General features: G+C 43.1%; 1 protein-coding gene across 1 annotated transcript in view; it reads left to right on the top strand.

The window, feature by feature from the left end:
• Positions 1–563: 563 nt before the first annotated feature.
• The window catches only part of NUAK1 (NUAK family kinase 1), a 96,809-nt gene continuing 79,223 nt past the window's right edge, over positions 564–18,149 (top strand). The window contains exon 1 of the mRNA XM_044280561.1: positions 564–1,265. Coding sequence (XP_044136496.1) covers positions 972–1,265 — 294 coding nt within the window. The 5' untranslated portion in view covers positions 564–971. The remainder of the gene's footprint in view (positions 1,266–18,149) is intronic.

Below are 18,149 nucleotides of genomic sequence, written 5' to 3'. Positions count from 1 at the left end.
TGCCGGATCACTCTGCCGCAAGTGTGAAAGTAGCCTTAGGCTACGTCTACACGATGACATTTGTCGCGCGACATTTTGTTGCACTAATGTCGCGTGACAATTTTTATAATGGCAGTCTATGGTGTCGCACTGCAACATGCTGCGACTGCGACAGTCGCAGAAAATCCATTCGAGATGGATTTTTCTGCGACTGTTGCGTCGCAGTCGCAGCATGTTGCAGTGCGACACCATAGACTGCCATTATAAAAATTGTCACGCGACATTAGTGCAACAAAATGTCGCGCGACAAATGTCGTCGTGTAGACGTAGCCTTAGTTAGGACATCATAACTCTGGTGCAGACTCCCTTTAATGTATACTTGCCACTTCTTAAAGGTGATGTCATGTACTGCAGATGGAGCCTAGGTAAGAGGGGCTTTGTTAGGGGTATGTGAGACGACTAGAAGGGGCACCAGGACCCATCCGCTGAACGGCATTGTGCCCTGCTCGCTGACCCCAGCTCCAGCCTTGCCTGGAATGTGAGGCAGAGGAGGAGGGACGGGGCTGCTCCACCCACACCAGCTTTCCCTCACACAAGAGGAGAGCGGGGGATGAAAAGGGCCTCTCACATCAGCCGTCAGCATCCACCGAGGAGCATGGCATCAGGAGAGGTGGCTGGCCACCCTGGCAGCCGGCACAGCGCACCTCAGGGCAGCCGATCCCCAGCACTGCACCCTGGTCCCTGCTCAGACTGAATGGGAAGAGCGGCTGCCGAGCGCCTCAGCGATCATTACCTCGGAACAATTGGAGGAACCTGAGGCAGACCTGGCCACCATGTCTGTGGCCACCACAATGCTCTGATCTCATCACACCCTGGGGACACACATCATGGGGAGCTGCTGACAAGCCAGCCTCCAGTGTACCTTACATGTGCCAAATGCGCAGCTGCAGTAGCCAAACACTCTGACCAGTCTGTAGCGAACCCCTGGAGACATGGATGGAGATGCTGAGGTGGACAGACTGGAGCCCAGTGAGGAGGAGAAGAGCAAAGAGCATATGGAGCCTGACAGGGGCACCCTGGGCATGGTGGAGCAGATGAACCTGTCCTCTCCATCCCATACACCTTCAGAGGAGGAAACTACCCCAGAGCTGGTGCTCAAGCAACATGGGGTCAAGAGGCACCACCACAAACATAACCTGAAGCACAGGTACGAGCTACTGGAGACCCTGGGCAAAGGCACCTATGGCAAAGTCAAGAGGGCCATAGAGAGGTTTTCTGGCAGAGTGGTGAGTATGTGCCTCAACTCTTAATGATGGTTTACACCGCAACCCAAATGTTTGATCACAGTCTGTAATAGGTGACACCTCATCATTAGGGATGAGCGAATCGACTGCGGATGTTTCCTCCGAAGTCGATTCGCTTATCCCTACAGGTCATCTTAGATCTGTCAGTCCATATGGCTGACCACCATGATAAAGAACTGCATGGTAGCTGGAGCAAGAGAACTTCAAGGCAAACATGTATGACTGCCATTGTAGCCCACACAGACTCCTGAATGGTACATCTACTTAGCAATGCAGGTAACATTCTTCACTCACGTTGATACATCTCCTCTTCGAAGCAGATTTCCTATTCAGGATCCCAGGGAGCTTGAGTTAGAAACCCCCTCCGATGGGAGTTGTAGTGGCTGCCAAATTGGTTGTGACCCATAACTGCATTTGGATAAGGATTTATTAATCACATTTTTTTTTCACTTTTATGGGAAATGTCCCTTTAAAGGAAGTCTGTCACCAAGTTTTTACCTATTAAAGGAAGCCTAGGGGCTGGTAGGGCTTGTAGACACAATTAAAGCTGTACCTTTCTTAGGGCAATCTATTGCCGCATTGTGTTGAAAAAGATTTGTTCTAATATGCAAATGAGCAGTTCGGTGCATCGAGGGTGGGCCCAAGCTCCTCAGAGCACCAAAGTGCCATCCCTCTGTAGCATATGTCACTTCTTTAAAATGTTGACAGGGTCATGCTTCTGAATACTGCTCTCGACTGGCCCCGTAATCTCATGTAGGTGCCGTGCACCCGAATTTTGGCGCATACACGGTACAGTTCATCTCTGCAGTGCCAAATGCTGTACTGTGCATGTGCCGAAACTCTGGTGCACAAGTGTACTGGGCCAGGCTTGAGCAGTATACAGACGGCTAAGTTCCATTCTGTATGTTAGTGATTCAGTTCCTATTCATTTGCAAGATTCTGCTTACTGTCAGTGAATGGAAGCATGCATATTTACACCCAGAGAGTGAAAACCGTGTGCAGAACAGCCACAAAAGTCCTTACCCTGTCCTGATATGTGTTACGTGAATGTATCTGTGTCATCTGTGTAAGATGCATTGTCTAGACTGGACACAGTTATGGCCAAGGGGACATTCACATGACCGTATCCATTTTGCCGTCTGCAAAACACGAATACGTTCCTCATTTTGCGAATCAGCACGTCCCACCCTCTGCTAGAAATGCCTATTCTTTGTTCGCAAGATGGACAAAAATAGGACATGTTCTATCTTCTTTTGCAAGGCTGCGGAACTGACATATGGATGCGGACAGCACACTGTGCCCCATTGAAATGAATTGGTCTGCATCCAATCCACAAAAAATGGGAATGGGATGCAGGACGAAGATACGGTCATGTGACTGGCCCCCTAATGCTGATCTCTGTAAACCTGTTTAGGACTGTACAGGTTTTTTGCCTCTTTACGTAAAACAAGATTCTGCTCACTGACAGCAAGCAGGCAGTGGTAAAGAAGGATATTAGGACATGGAATAGGGTGTCTCATGTAGGTGACGGTCACTTTGATTCTCGTTTGATACTTCTGTATACTGACTGTCTCATGAAACACTCTGTGAGGTCTCGCAACAGTTTATCTAACCTTTGGACCAAAACGGGATCCGGGCCGAGCTGTGCGCAGTAGTGTCGCCACTGAGCTCAGTCAGACGTGTACACCACTGATTCAGTGTGAAGGCAAAACAGGGGCAAGCCAGGGGTGTCAGGTGAAGGCATCTTGTCCAAGAGAGATATTTGCAGTGACGTCCGGCACTTAGTCTCCCGCGTGCCTGAAGGGATGACTGGAGCATAGGGGCATGTTAAGTGTATTTTGAGATAATCTTCCGAATATGTTCCCTGTGATGGAGCCAACATCTCCGCATGCATGTCATGACCTATTAAACCTTGGTGTTCTAACATTCACTCCATTGTAAGCAATCTGCCGTGGATTAAAGGGGTTTTCTCAGGAAGACAACTCTTCAGATGGAAGCTGTGGTGACCACTGCAGATCCGTTCCTCACCGAATAGCTGATGTTTCCAGGTTGCAGTTGACTATCTATTCAAATACATGGCCAACGATGGTACATGAATGGTCTGAGTCAGCCAGAGAGGGGCGTTTAGTAAGCAGCTCCCCACTGTGACTCATAAAGTGGGCCCCCCATGATATCCATATGTTTTAACATGTTATATGTAGTATGTACAAACCTCGTTAGTAAGTACCAAAATGCGTTCCCCCTTTAATATGAATGTCTCAAATGATATTTTAGGTTGACCGTTTACTAATTCAGGCATAACTTTAAGAAGGGCATATATATATATATATATATATATATATACACACAGATTGCATTGCCAATATAGCCCTCTACTGACCACACATCAGTGCGGGCTGCATTACATTCAGAGGAGGTTAACCACTTAAGGGTAGGGCGATGTTTTTTAGTCCCTGCCTTCCAGGATCATTTACCTGGTAAATTATCTTTTTTTACATATACACTGAACAAAAATATAAACGCAACACTTTCGGTTTTGCTCCCATTTTCCATGAGCTGAACTCAAAGATCTGAAGCATTTTCTACATACATAAAAGACCCATTACTCTCAAATATTGTTCACAAATCTGTCTAAATCTGTGTTAGTGAGCACTTCTCCTTTGCCGAGATAATCCATCCCACCTCACAGGTGCGGCAGATCAAGGTGCTGATTAGACAGCATGAATATTGTACAGGTGTGCCTTAGACTGCCCACAATAAAAGGACACTCTGAAATGTGCACAGTTTTGCCTTACTGAGGGGGTCAGAAAACCAGTCAGTATCTGGTGTAGCCACCATTTACCTCATCTCCGTCACATAGAGTTGATCAGGTTGTTGATTGTGGCCCGTGGAATGTTGGTCCACTCCTCTTCTATTGCTGTGCGAAGTTGCAGAATATTGGCAGGAACTGGAACACGCTGTCGTATACGCCGATCCAGAGCATCCCAAACATGCTCAATGGGTGACATGTCCAGTAAGTATGCTGGCCATGCAAGAACTGGGATGTTTTCATCTTCCAGGAATTGTGTACAGATCCTTGTAATATGGGGCCGTGCATTATCATGCTACAACATTAGGTGATGGTCGTGGATGAATGGCACAACAATGGGCCTCAGGATCTTGTCACGGTATCTCTGTGCATTCAAAATGGCATCAATAAAATGCACCTGAGACGGTTTCTGACAGTTTGTGCAGAAATTCTTTGGTTATGCAAACCGATTGTTGCTGCAGCTGTCCAGGTGGCTGGTCTCAGATGATCATGGAGGTAAACATGCTGGATGTGGAGGTCCTGGGCTGGTGTGGTTACACGTTGTCTGCGGTTGTGAGGCCGGTTGGATGTACTGCCAAATTCTCTGAAACGCCTTTGGAGACAGCTTATGGTAGAGAAATTAACAATCATTGCACGGGCAACAGCTCTGGTAGACATTCCTGCAGTCAGCATGCCAATTGCACACTCCCTCAAGCGTTGCGACATCTGTGGCATTGCACTGTGTGATCAAACTGCACATTTCAGAGTGGCTTTTTATTGTGGGCAGTCTAAGGCACACCTGTGCAATATTCATGCTGTCTAATCAGCACCTTGATCTGCCACACCTGTGAGGTGGGATGGATTATCTCGGCAAAGGAGAAGTGCTCACTAACACAGAATTAGACAGATTTGTGAACAATATTTAAGAGTAATGGGTCTTTTGTGTATGTAGAAAATGTTTCAGATCTTTGAGTTCAGCTCATGCAAAATGGGAGCAAAACCAAAAGCGTTGCGTTTATATTTTTGTTCAGTGTATTTTCAGTCTTAGATGGCTTGCCCCATAGACTGCACACTTACCATTGCAGCCTATGGAAATTGCACTATGTTCCTGTGGAGGTCTCCCATTGCTATGGTAGCCTCAGATCCTTCAGAGGGACCAAGGCTACCACGAGGAACGAACAGCTCCCCGATTGCCAAAAGAAGGAGCTGTTCGTGCCCGGGAGCACGGTGCTTCTGTCGAAAGCCGCCTCAGATGCTGTGGTCACAGTTGACCACAGCATCTGAGGGTTACATGTCTGTGATCGATGTTTAACAGCAAAAACTGGTGGCTATGAAGCCCATTGCGCTCAGGAGCGGGCACCATTTTTTAAGAATGGACTTTCACATAAAAGATCAACGCTACTATAGTTGGGAGGGCCTTGGACATATTTTATAGGAGGGCCTGTGAGCTTGCAGCTATGGCGCACCTTAGCATAAGGTCAGCAATGGACAAAATACTGCAGGCTTTGAACCCAGTTGAATGAAGGAGACACCTATATGATCTCCAGAACTTTCATAGAAATTGTTATAGGTTCTGTACCACTATAGCTCAAAGGGTAACTCCAGGCAAAAACTAAAAATGTATACTAAAGCCAAAGCATGGAGCTAGATATGCTCACAAAGTTTCTTTCACCTAAATGTATAAAAAATATACACAGCATCACAATGTGACTACCCCCTGCAGGATACTAACAGGACACCAGTGATAATGGGGCTTTGATAAAGATTTATGTCTCTCAGGCTCCATGATGCATCATTTCTATATTTTCACCTCTGTGGGAGAGGCTGTGTGCACCACTCACTGACATCTACTGAGAGGTAATTGCTATACAGCTGACTCACTCATCGGCCTTGGAGACATGGAGATAGCAGCTACTTGATGCTACAATCTATGTAGTAGTGCTATGGTCAGTGATATTTCATATGTTCTGGGCCTAAGCCTGGTCTGCACTTCCCATTGCTATGTCACTACTGTTAACTTTCATTAGACAACCGTATCCATTACTGTTATTTGCATCACATTTTGCTCCAATTTTTTGTAACATCTGCTGTAAAAACAACTTCTAATTTTAGTTGGGTTCTACAGAACTAAAACATGACGCATTTCAATACATAAGCAAATTACGGAGACGGCCTGTTGTTATAGCAATAGGAAATTTTTTGCCGGTGTGATTGTTTTCCATGGCAGTGTGAGACTGAGAAGTAAGTCAAGAGGAGAAACTTAGCATAAAAATGGAAATCAGTAAATCAGTAATCTGATACTTCTCAGCAAAGTTCAGAATATTTCTCTTCTAGACGAGCGCCATGATATTTTGACAGACCTACTTGGACTGAAATGATGTATGCACAGCATCCTTCTAGAAATGCTCTAGTTTTCTGTGGCTCTCAGAATAAAATGTGAATTTTAAAGGGTATTCTCACAGAAATGATGGTGGACTGGTCTGGGACCTCAACTGATGGGCCGACCACATGAGTAGACTAAGGACTAAGAACAGGATTAGTTTATCTAGCCTAGACTTGCTTGTTCAGTTTTGTCATGGATCCTGACTACCAGAAATCCATTAATACTGAATACACTGAAATGTCTCATCCTGTGGTAGGAATACTACATTTAAAGTAGTGGATGACAACCAGAAGTACAAATAAGCATTCTCAGCAAGTATAACCTTGGACCATGCTTGATTTACTATGGATAGTTGTATACTGGGGCTAGCTTTTATCAACCATTCAGATCTTCAGAGGGTTGTCCAGATGTGTCTATATGCCTATTAGGACAAATAGACATAACACAGGGGTGAGTAGGCTCCATGTTTTGAGGAACCCTCCTAGTCATATTGGAGAGGCATGTAAAATGGTGACTTCAAGGCTCAGAACAACCTTGTATCACATGTTCATCTAATTGAAAATATGAATAGGCCTGCAACTTCTGCAAAAGCTGGACCACTGTCTGGGAAGCCCCCACAAGTAAGGTGACTATCCAAGTTGGAAAACTCACATTATAACCATTAGTGATGATTAGAATATTGTTAATAGGATTTCCTCCAATTTGTGTTGGTTTGATGGCTTCTGTTACTCATTTACAGTGGATAGTAACCATGTATTTTCTAACTATCCCATTTCTGGCATTGGTGATACCCTCCCCCACTATTTGGTGTTTTAAAGCCTAGTCGCATGTCATAAAGCATTCTTTTGAATTCATTTAGATCTCATGGGATCTGTCGCCAGGTTTTTGCATAAAGTAATGTCAAAGACCCTGATTCCTTCTCTGGGTCACTTATTTTTATTGGTCTGTAGTTTATTAGCTGCATCGGGAGTTATAATGTACAGTATCCATGTGTTTCTGGTTAACCCGCGACTCCAGCCTCTGCCTCAATGAACAGCCATGGAGATCATACTAGTAATGTCGGCAAGATGGCAGGATATTCTTGGTTCCCAATAAAAAAGCTGTGTAATTCAGGACTGATCTAGCTGTTCAGTCTGAAGGTGGCCATACACATAAAATTTACATCAACTGTACCCACCAATTTTGGTGGGAGAGGCTGGCCATCTCTTGTGTGTGAGATGTCACAACTCTCCCCTGATGGCAGATGTCGAGAGGGAGAAGGATCGTGTATTGGGCTGTTGGATTTCACCATGCCTTTTGATCTCGCGGGAGATAAGCTGCCATTCTCCTCTCTGCCCTGAGAACACATGGACCCGGCAGAGCATGCATGTGTATGGGGGGATCGGGCGAGATAGCTGTCAGCTGAACGAGTATTCATCTGACAGATCTAATGTGTATGGCCAACCTACAGCTACATTTACATATAGTTCTGTTTTCTACATTTCATGTAAAACTAGAGGTGACCATCCACATTAGATAAATCATGGTAAACAATCTCATTTATATCCCAAATCTTCATCGATAACAGATATGGAGTTAAGAAGGACGGGACATGTTTGATTTCAACATGGCCCATTCTTTGTTTTCATGGGAGATAAGCTACTGCCAGAGGTGTTTGGCAGTGGCTTATGCTCTTCTCCCCAAGATTTAGAATACATCTGATTATTAACCTCTAAAAAAGGCTTAACTGATCTTATCACAATTGTTTTGACAATGGTAGTGAGTAATCTGGGAGGAGGGAGAATAGCAGTTTTCCATTCTGCACCCTGGCAGACAATCCAGGTATTCATCTAGATGCTCATCTCATTGAAGGGTGGATATAAAGCCAGCCTAAGGCCGAGTTTCTTGATTTCTTCCAGTTTGCCCCCTGATGGATAAAGCTATGGTGTAAGGAGACTGTGTCACTCAGCAGTTGGATAAAATTGCTGATTTGCCATGTAAATGGCTCATTAGAATGGAAACTGATACCATGTCTGTGGTGAGAACACCAGAACAAAGCTCATTTCTGTATGGATGCTGAGGAGCACACTACAGTTTCATATAGCCCATTCTATTGCATATACACCTACTAAAATAGTATAAAGCACCCAGATAGAATTGTCAGATATCTGCAAATCTTAGTCTCAGGCAGTTATGTAAATGATACAGGTGTAGACTGATTAGTCACTCACTGGGTCCTGCCGCAAGAAGGAATACAAGTGCCTCTTCAGCTGCTATATAAAAAGGCTCTCAGAGGCTACTTTTGGGTAGTGTGCCTCTTGATGAGAGATCATTGACTGCTAGATGGGCCTCTGTGATGCACTCAAAGACATTTTGCCCAGTTGGGGCCCATCATTGAACTGAGATAAGCAGGTTGGTCAATTTGACAAATTTTTGACCTAGCTGTTAGGAGGGGACAGCAGTGGTTACGTGGGGGCAGCCACAAACGGCAAACAGCCTCCAGATACCATTGACTATAATGGGACCTGGTTGGAAAAAAAACGTTGCATGCTTCGTTTTTTTGTCCAGTCAAAAGATGGCATTTTGCCAGAAAGTGTCTGGAACCCTGCCAGATCCCATTATAGTCAATGGGGTCTAGCGGTGAATGTCAGTATCTGGCTAGGCCTGCTGTATCAGTTAACCCCTTAATGACCACCGTACACCTTTTTACAGTGGTCACTAAGGGGCCTTAGACTGGGCCGCTGCTTTTTATGGCGGCCCAGTATAAGCGCTGCATGGTCAGTGAAAAATCCAGCAAGCCGCCAATATGTTGCAAATATTTATCTTCTTTATTGCTCAATAGATTAAATGATTTCAAAATAACGCGTTTCGGGATATAGCCTTCATCAACAGATACATCTCAAATTCACAGTGACTCTTATATATACACATCAATTAAGCAAAGTGACATCATCCACCCCCTTATGGGCGGGAACAAAAAATAAACCAACCGATTTCTTGGTTTCACTATAGCATGGGAACACACATAACAAAAGAATTTTCACTATATCGAAAATAGCAGATCAGCGAGTCGATAATGTCTACAATAAAGGAGAAGAAAGAAATTATTCGAATCAAGCAGTACGAAAACATACACATAGTCTCATAACCTTACAACCTCATAATCGCGATTTAAGACCTCTCGGATACAATGTATCAAGCATATGTATCCAAAATGCCTCTCTACGAAGTTAAAGTTTTTTTATATCGCCTCCTCTCCTTGGTCTCACAACTTGCTCCAAAACCTGAAACCTTACTGAGATATTGAATGTTTACATTTATCAAAGTGGTAAGGCAGGTCTCGCAGGGAGCCGGGCCCAGCTCTCACGTGAGAGCCGCGGCCCTGCTCCAACCACCCGGACCGGCAGGCGTGCCGATCCTGGCTGTTTAACACTTTACATGCCGCAGAAAATGGCGCCTGTCGCATGTAAAGTGCTGACAGAGGGAGCGGACTCCCTCTGTCTCCCATCGGCACCTTGCAAATGCGATCGCGGGGTGCCGATGTGTGTGAAGGCTGGCTGGGGTCTCATGTAAGCCCCAGACCAGCCTTTGGTAATTTCCAGCAAGCTGCGCCTCACTGGTGAAGCCTGCTGGTCAATGTCAGAATAGCACTGATATTAAAATCCAATGCACTATAGGGATTGCATTTTAAAATCAATCAGAATGTTGTCTGTAATAGTCCCCTCGTAAGACAGAATTGCTAATTTATTTTTAGTTGCCACCAAAAAAAGTAATCAAAAAGCACCATTTACTCCAAAATGATACCAATGAAAAATACAAGTCATTTCGCAAAAATCAAGCCCTCATGCAGATCCATAGAAAGAAAAAAAAAAAAAGTTTATGGGTCTTGGAAAGCGGCAATGCAAAAACATTTTTTTCTTTAAAAAAAGGGGGTTTTATTGAAAAAAAGTAGTAAAACGGAAAAAAAACTATATGTATTTGGTATCACTGTAATGGCAGTGACCCCGAAATAATGATCTAATATTATTTATACTGAAAAATGAACGGCATAAAATGTATAACTATATATTTTTCCCATATCCCTCCCAGAAAGAGTTAATAAAAGTTAATCAGAAAGTTATGTGTACCCAAAATGTCACCATTAAAAACTACAACTTGTCCCGCAAAAGACAAACCCTCATAAAGCTATATAGACGGAAAAATAAAAAAGTTATAGCTCTTGGAACGCGACGATGAAAAAAGAAAGAAAAACGCTTGGTCAGTAAAGCCCAAAACAGGCTGGTCACTAAGGGGTTAAACAGAGGTGTGAACCTACCCTTGTATGATCTTTTTAAATAATGATGGAACTACAATGTAGGGTTGTCCAGATCTAATGATTCTTGCAGATACAATGTACTTTATCGTTTGACATAGGCAGTAGCTTTACATAGATATTATCCACATTCCATAATTGGTATGATGTCAGTAAGAAGATATGTGGCCCAAGCTATTGTGTAGGTGAAATACAAGTGATACAGCCACATTCCCGTTCTTCACTGGCATTAAATATTGGAGTCGCTGAGAACACATTTTGTGTGATGAAAGGTTGGGGGCCCATTTCTAGCAGACTTGGTGAAATTGCAAGAAAATGTCTGTGAATTTTTTCATAGACTGATTTTTTTATTTTTAAGTATACCCTGACGCAGAACAGATGCGGTACGGTCAAATCCAATCCAGAGTCCACAGTCGGTGAGTGAAGCCATAGTATACAACCCCCAATTTAGGCCTTTATTTTCCATCCTCTGACAGAAGGAATATTTAGGATTTTCTAAAGTAAACTTATTACTTCACATTACTGCACCTACCACGGATTCCAGACAAAATGTATGGATTACCATGTATAAGCTTACAGTATTCCTAGTTAGCCATTGATGCTTCATTTCTTCTATGTGGAACACTGGAACGTTATATATCTAATCCTGCAGCGTCTCATTCCAAAGCCGGAAAGTGACAATAATTTTGACTTTTCAACTATCAAATATTTAGAAAGGCTCAACCAGCAAACTACTGAAGCTCAGCCCTTCAGTTACCAGCTGAAAAAGGGAATAAATTAGTAAAAATATAGGCTGGCTCACATGTGAGCCAGCCTATATTTTTACTAATTTTGACTTTTCAGTCTAAGTAACCACTAACCAAAAAATTCTGTGCTAGTTTCTTTATATATCGCTATAGCAATCAGAAGCCCATTTTTCTAATACACAGCTCCAAATTTGCATCAGCCACCACTAGAGGGAGCCTTAGAGCTTACTACATACTGGAGTTCAATAATAAAACATGAAGTAATGAAACTCTTTAAAGTGGTGTCCGGTCAGATTTGTATCATTCCGAGAGGACCTGTCACCAATCCTGACTTTTCTTCTTCAGTAAATACTTACAGCCTCCATGTAATAATAATTTTGGAGCACCTTTTCTCTTAACTCCACGTTGTGCCATTACTCTGTTATTCCTCCTGAATATTCATGAATAAATTAATAACTTGGTATTACCATTTACCTTGTCATAGGGTTGTGTCCTTTCAGTACACTCCTCAGGATAGGTCATCAGTATCCGATTGCTGGCACCCCTGCAATAAGATGTTAATGAACAAGTGCTGTGGTCTCCTTACAGCATACCAAGTACAGTGCCATACATTGTATAGTGGTTGTGCCTGGTATTGCAGCCCAGGTCCATTCACTTGAATGGATTGAGCTGTAAATAGGCCACAAAGCTAATTAATGTGACATTATTGGTCTAGGAAGTGGCCTCAGCTTTCACCGGAGCGCAGTGGACAGTTGATCAGCAGGGGTGCTATGAGTCAGACGCCCCATCAATTAATCCTGATATAATCGAGCCAGCGCTCAGCTAGTTTCGGAAGTCCCATAGTGGTCAAGGGTGGGTGGTGGTGCAGACACAGCTGCTCTCCCTTCATTTTGAGGGCCATGTTCTAGACATAGGAATGGGTTCCTGAGTTGGGACTCATAGCTCTCTGATATTTGGGGCATATGCTTGTGATTTGCCACAAATCTTGAAATGGGAAAACCCCTTTAATAGTGTGATCTGGCAAAAAAAAAAAATCTACAGTTTTCAAACCAGCAACTGGATCTGAATCCTTTTGTAATTGCATGTACTTAAATACTTAGTATAGTTATTCAATAAAATGTATCTGTTTGTTCTTTTCTTATTTTTCTGTCTGGCTCACTATGATGGACGCACACGCTCAGTTTCATCCTTCAACTGCCACCTGAGCTGTGATAGGGAGATCTGAGACACGCCCCTTTAGCTGCAGTAGAATAGACACTCCCCTTGAGCCGTCAGCTTGATTTAAATCTAACGGAGCAATGAATGGGGAGATCTCTGGATCCATGTGAGGTACAGGGCTGGTTCTAGCTTTGTTATAAAGAGATTGTCATTACTATATGATTTTTCTTTTTTACTTTAATCGTGAGATAACCCCTTTTAAGTTTTATTTTTATTCACTTGAGTAATTGAGATTGAGACTACTGTGCCACTTTTGGCACAAATTAACGCCAGAATTCAGGTGCATTTTTTTATTCAAAAGATTTTTGCATTAATTTGAGCCTTAATTAAAATTTCAACAAACCATTTTTATTTTGGATTCAGGCAAACAGGAGGGAGCCTTTAAATAATGGATTACTTACGTCTGAATTATTCATGCCTTCCCATCACAGCCACCAGAACTAAAACTGCACTTACGATGTTCAGATGTTCATGAGTAGTCAAAGTCTGTTTATATATTCCGTAGTTTATACACTTTGTATAGGAATAACTATTTGGAAACCTCATTATTAAATGGAACCCCGAGATATGGATCTTTTATGCGCCTCCATTAAAATATGAGGAGATGAAACACAGCCTGAATCTGGGGTAATGGCATAGATGCAGTAGGGTTACCCTTCTTACTACCTATATACATTTAGGATGATACAAGATTATATCTAAGAAATTGAATTACATCCTCTCCACGGTAGAATTGCTGTAGCAATTTATAGTAATGGCCACGTACATGACCAAGTGGCAATATAGGGATAGCGGTAGTATCAGACCTCCATTCACTGTGCTGACAAGCTAAAATTAGGTGTCAGCATAATGTAAGTAAATGGAGCTGGTGGCACATCTAGTGAGGTCACCCCGGTCTGAAGCTGGAAGCCAGAAGAAGACCTGCAGGAGAATGGAAGAATATTGGGATTATTTTTTATTTTTATGCCTTTAGCATTCCTATCTTATACCCTGCAGGAAAACAGGCTGTTGTTTAGCTACTGAATTTTACTATGAAATTGGTGTGTGTTCTCTTCAATGGCACTGTGGTTGAGATTCCAAGTTATGGAGGTTTCTGAGAAGTTCAGAAGGTTTTCAGGATGGAATTTGCCTTTAAACATAATTTTAATTTTAGCCTCATTCTTGTAGCTAAACAATAAAAGAAATAAGGTTGCAGAAATCCAGATGTATCTTAAAATGAAACATTTAGCCAATAAAATTGTAATGGCTCTGTTTAGGATTAAGCCATTATTGAGCAGAAACGCCTAGATCCCTACAGGATTAGTCAACTGTATTATTATTCAGTCTTGTTGCTTAGATTTTTTGTACTTTGCATATGTAGCTATAACATAATGAAACAATGGAGCGAATGTATAAAAACTGTTTTAGAGTGCGTTCACACATATTTTATGGTGTTTTTCAGCACTTTTGAACGTTTTTTGTGGCTCCAGACACCTAGTGCCATTTTTTTTTTCAGTTTGATTGCACTTTCTGGGGGATATTTATCAACACCAGTCATGGTTTCCCCTTCATCGCCAGAGGATGTGTTAATTTATGACACGGGACATACCTCATCATAAATTAAGCGCATCTTCTGGCAGTCTGTGCGCCTAGATTGAAATCGCTGTCAGCTTGTAGCAGGCATATACTTTAGCATAAGTGATAATAAAATTGTCGAGGCCAATTACTTACACCATGCCCCCACCACACCCTATTTTCTGAAAATGGTGAAGACAGCGGTAAAATTGAATTTGTACAATTTTTTTTTACCAAATAGTGCTTAAAAAGTCACAAACCCTGGGTGTATTTAACACAAGTTTTCTGGCGTATGAAGATAAAAAAAATCTCCCCTTTTGTATCTCCCCCTGGCAACTCCCTGGTATTCACCCTTTAACCCCTGTAAAGAGATCTTGTCTTTGCTGGAGGGAACACACCAGATCGCTACCTCCTGGTATAGTTTGTGTGTGGTTGGCTGCTGACCCGCTGGGCACCGACGGAACTGGTAAGCTCATAGTCAATACAAGGCCAAGATCAAGGCAGGCAGGGTTCGTGCGAATATGTGAAAAAGAGCAAAGGTCAGGGTAGGCAGCTCAGGGTCAAAATCTGGGAATCAGGCAGAATGATGCTGTTCTATCATATATGGTTGTAATACAGTGAGGAACAGAAGTATTTGAACACCCTGCGATTTTGCAAGTTCTCCCACTTAGAAATCGTGGAGGGGTCTGACATACACATTGTAGGTGCATTCCCATTCTGAGAGACAGCATAAAAAAAATAAAATTGTGTTAATATTTGGTACAGAAGCCTTTGTTTGCAATTACAGAGGTCAAGCGTTTCCTGTAGTTCTTGACCAGGTTTGCACACACTGTAACAGGGATTTTGGCCCAGTCCTCTACACAGATCTCCTCTAGATCTGTCAGGTTTCGGGGCTGTCGCTTAGCAACACAGAGTTTCAGCTCCCTCCAAAGATGTTCTATTGGATTTAGGTCTGGAGATAGGCTAGGCCACTCCAGAACCTAAATATGCTTCTTACGGAGCCACTCCTTTATTATCCTGGCTGTGTGCTTCAGGTCGTTGTCATGTTGGGAGACCCTGCCATGACCCATCTTCAATGCTCTGACTGAGGGAAGGAGGTTGTTGCTCAAAATCTCACAATAAATGGCCCTATTCATCTTCTCCTTAATACAGTGCAGTCGTCCTGTCCCCTTTGCAGAAAAGCACCCCCAAAGAATGATGTTACCACCCCCATGCTTCACAGTAGGGATAGTGTTCCTGGGATGCAACTCATCCTTCTTTTTCCTCCAAACAGGACGAAGTTTAGACCAAAAAGTTCTACTTTGGTCTCATCTGACCACACAGCTTTCTTCCATGCCTCCTCTGGATCATCCAGATGGTCATTGGCAAACTTCAGACGGGCCTGGACATGTTATGACTTGAGCAGGGGATCCTTCCGTGCAATGCAGGATTTAAAACCATGACGGCGTAGTGTTCTACCGACAGTGACCTTTGAAACTGTGGTCCCAGCTCTCTTCATGTCATTGGCCAGCTCCTTCCTTGTAGTTCTGGGCTGATTCCTCACCTTTCTTATCATCAGTGATACCCCATGAGGTGAGATCTTGCATTGAACCCCAGTCCGAGGGAGACTGACAGTCGTCTTTAGCCTCTTCCATTTTCTAACAATCGCTGCAACACTTGATCTATTTTCACCAAGCTGCTTGGTAATTGCCCCGTAGCCCTTTCCAGCCTTGTGGAGGTCCACAATTTTGTCTCTGTCTTTTGACAGCTCTTTGGTTTGCCCATGGTAGTAGTTGGTGTCTGACTGACTGTGGGGTGGATAGGGGTCTTTAAGGAGCTCAGACAGGTGCTACTAAGTTAGATTAATGAGTGGAGTAGAGGTGGACTTTTTAAAGGCACAGTAAAAGGTCTTTGAGAGACAGAATTCTTGTTGTTTCTCAGGTGTTCAAATACTTATGTTCAGCAGTGCAAGACAAATACGTGCTTTAAAAATCATACAATGTGATTTTCTGAATTTTATTTTAAATTCTGTCTCAGAGTGGGAATGCACCTACAGTGTGAATTTCAGACACCTCCATGATTTCTAAGTGGGAGAACTTTCAAAATCGCAGGGTGTTCAAATACTTCTGTTCCTCACTGTAAATGGTATGCTGGTGCATTCTTACCCAATGGAGGACAGAAGTGCATTCTTTAGGGTACATCTGACATGTACGCCAAACATAGGGCGCAGTGTGGGCAGATTGTGCCCCACAATATTATAATTCATTCATCTACCCGTCCATTCTGTCACAATCAGGTGAGGTAATGAAAACCATGGCATTCACTTAGCATGTAACATTATCCAAGCAGTGCACTACAGTACATTGTGTTTAATAAGGCAAAGTATGTGCGGCACAATGGGGTTTTTGTCTCCTGACAATGAGCTATGTAATGTATGCATACCGTACTTCTCCCTAGTATTTGCTAAGCTTTCAAGAAATGCATCTAAATATGACGCTTGCACAAACAAATGGTTTGCAAGTCCAGGCCATGTTTGTTCTGCACACACTGCGCTCTCCTGTCCTGACGTCTTACTGGTCAATGTGTAGGGTCATGATGCCATGCTGAAGAAGAGGTTTCAGTAGGGTGTCATTTGTCGCAGCTTGGAGACAGATATTTTAGATGACTTGTCGTGTTGTTTTGGCATCAGCAGTAATTACTATTATTCATTGATCAATGTCAGTATAGCGGTATAGGGAAATGAACATTTTAAGGGGAATCCAACACCTTTTAAGCCCTATACCTGGCGGTGGATCTGCCGATGTTATGAAGAGGTGCAGGCCTCTCCATAACTTCCGAGCTGTCTTATATTTAGACCATTTTCTACGCCTAAAACAGACGTAGAAAATGGTAAATGAGAGGGGCCTGCCGGCCCATCCCCACCCACGCCATGCCCACTTTTTTAGACCTGAGGTGAGCGGGGAGAAGTCGCACATTGTGACGCAAAAGATATACACCTAATTTAGGTGTATTTTTGTTTAATAAATGACCCCTATATCTGTGTGAGTAATACTGCAGATAAGGAGTCCAGACCGGTAGTTTTTATTTTCATACTGTCCCTCATGTGCGCTGGCAAAGCTGCGTTGGATTATGTTGTCTGAAAATCACTTGCACACAATGAAGAGGACCTCCTGAATGCAAGATCAGCTGTCCAGACTGTGTGGGAGATTTATCAAGACAGATGGTAAAGGAAAACGGGCATAGTTGCCCATAGCAACCAATCTGATTCCACCTTTCATTTTTCAGAGCACATTTGCAAGATGAAAGGATCAATCTAATCTGATTGTTTGCTATGGGCAACTAAGACAGTTTTTCCACTGCACCAGTTTTCATAAATCTCCCCAAATGTTTTGCGAGCGCACAGCGAGGAAACTGTGGTGATGGAGAGCATGACAATAAAAAGTACCGCTCCTCTGGACTTTTTATCCATTGCAGGTAATAGTCCTTAATCAAGGTGACAGACTCCCTTTAATGTGCATCTCCACTTTTACAGTGAGGAAAATGATGAATAATGCAGGCGGAAATGAGGAATGAAATAGTAGACTGCTGCCAAGCGGCTTTTCCCCTTCTCTGCTGTCAGTACATTTCCAACCCAGTTTTGAGCTGAACAGCTGAATCATTTGAAACTGGCCAATAAGGATATGCTGAAAGCCTTTTATATGGCGCCTCTAGCAACCATTCGGAGAAAACATGACTCAGGTCTCCATCCTAAATGGAGTCTGTCACCCCGTTTTAGTTTTTAAACTGCTCCTATAGCGTTATTGCGCACATACACATGAATAAAAGAGTAGCTTTGATGTATTTGTCCCATGTAGAAAAGCTGCAAAAATGAGGTTATACGTTTATGCAAATTAGGTATAGGAGTGCC

Source organism: Bufo gargarizans, chromosome 2 (assembly GCF_014858855.1).
Source record: "Bufo gargarizans isolate SCDJY-AF-19 chromosome 2, ASM1485885v1, whole genome shotgun sequence".
NCBI lineage: Eukaryota > Metazoa > Chordata > Amphibia > Anura > Bufonidae > Bufo > Bufo gargarizans.
Note: the sequence above shows the minus strand (reverse complement) of the source record. Positions and strands in the feature narration are given on the sequence as shown.